Source organism: Aphanomyces invadans, assembly GCF_000520115.1.
Source record: "Aphanomyces invadans strain NJM9701 unplaced genomic scaffold supercont1.244, whole genome shotgun sequence".
NCBI classification, from domain to species: domain Eukaryota; phylum Oomycota; class Saprolegniomycetes; order Saprolegniales; family Verrucalvaceae; genus Aphanomyces; species Aphanomyces invadans.
In genome coordinates, this window is record NW_008580389.1 from 13207 (window position 1) to 14560 (window position 1354).

The 1354-nt window shown below is 55.9% G+C and overlaps 1 protein-coding gene across 1 annotated transcript; it reads right to left on the minus strand.

Annotated features, from left to right (window-relative positions):
* Positions 1-140: 140 nt before the first annotated feature.
* H310_15240 (hypothetical protein) lies at positions 141-801 on the minus strand (the record flags this gene model as incomplete). Its single annotated transcript, XM_008883227.1, has 2 exons — positions 141-177; positions 221-801. The coding sequence occupies 2 exons, from the start codon at positions 799-801 to the stop codon at positions 141-143; spliced, it is 618 nt and encodes a 205-aa protein (XP_008881449.1).
* Between the last annotated feature and the right edge of the window lie 553 nt (positions 802-1354).

Here is a 1354-nt window from a genome sequence, read left to right on the forward strand (position 1 = left end):
AAGCTTGTTCATGTCAACCGGGTCACCCTCGCGAGCTCCAAGGAAGTACACCCGCCAGTCCTCTTCAGTGAGTTCATGGCTGGGCTTGCCGATCTCCCAGAAGGCAATGCGCTCGATCGCCATGGGGTCGATACAGCCGCTCAGCGGCATCTGGATGATTTGTTGTCCTCCAGGTCGCTGGGTATTGGCCAGATGGATCTCGCGGCGGTAAGCCTCGTACTGATCCATAAACCGACGCTTCTGCACCTTGGTACTCCCATTGAACGTCGGGGCCTTGGGCACTTCCTGGAATCCGTAAATCATCTGGATCCCAGGTTGGTTTGAGCAAACTTGCTGAGCGGGGGCAGCAGCCGACGTAAACGCATGCCATCGCGCACTTGTCCGACGACGCATCTCATCGATCGCATCGGCTTGTTGGACCGACGACGCAGCAGCGGCACGTAGTCCACGCTCATGGCTCTCAGCGGTCGCAATCTGGGCGGCTAGCTGGTCCATCAATTCTTGTTGGCGCTGTCGTTGCTCGGCAAGCTCTGCCATGAGCTGCTGGTTCATGGACATCTGCGCCTGGGCCTGTACTTGCTGTTGCTGGTGAAGTGCCATCAACTGCTCGTACGTCTGCTGGGCCTGAGCACCAACAGCTCCTTGCACCGAGCCGAGTCGCAATGCTTGTTGTTCCCCCGCATGTCGCACTTGTTGACCAAGCTGCTGAACGGCAAGGTCGGGTGGGTACGCGGCATATGGAGTTGCAGCCACCGGGGTGGCATACACGTCCTCCTGGGAGCGAGTCCGATGCAGCACCATGCTGGCGGTTACTCCACGTGGTGACAAGGGCAATGAACTCTCTACGTCCATTGTCACAGGGATGGGTATGGTCGCTAGCGAGACAGGCAGAGCTAGCGGCAGGTAAGGAACGCTTGTGGTGTCGGAACGAGTTAGCGACCGGGTCGGGTATTGATGCACAAATACGCTTGCAACGGCGAGCAGTAGTTGCGGAGTAAACGACCAAAGAATTCTTTGATGTCACTCCACTACTGGAATGAACACTGAGGTCAAAAGGGCAAATCCAAAAGTGAAATTGGGGTTAAGTTCACAGCCTGGACTCTGGATCGAGAGATTCTCACTTGCTAGCTGTATGCCCGACTGCTACGTCTTAGCCCAACCTCATGTATAATCAAAGGGGACTCAGCCAATCAAATGACCCCTTCAGCGGAAAATACAACAACCCGACCACACCGTGTTCGATGAAGCTCCGCATCCGTGGTTGATCGGACAACAACACGTCCGAGTTTCACCTGGCATGTTTCGCCCGACAGTCGGTGATTTTGTGGGCGGGGTGTTTGACCAGTCCTTTCAA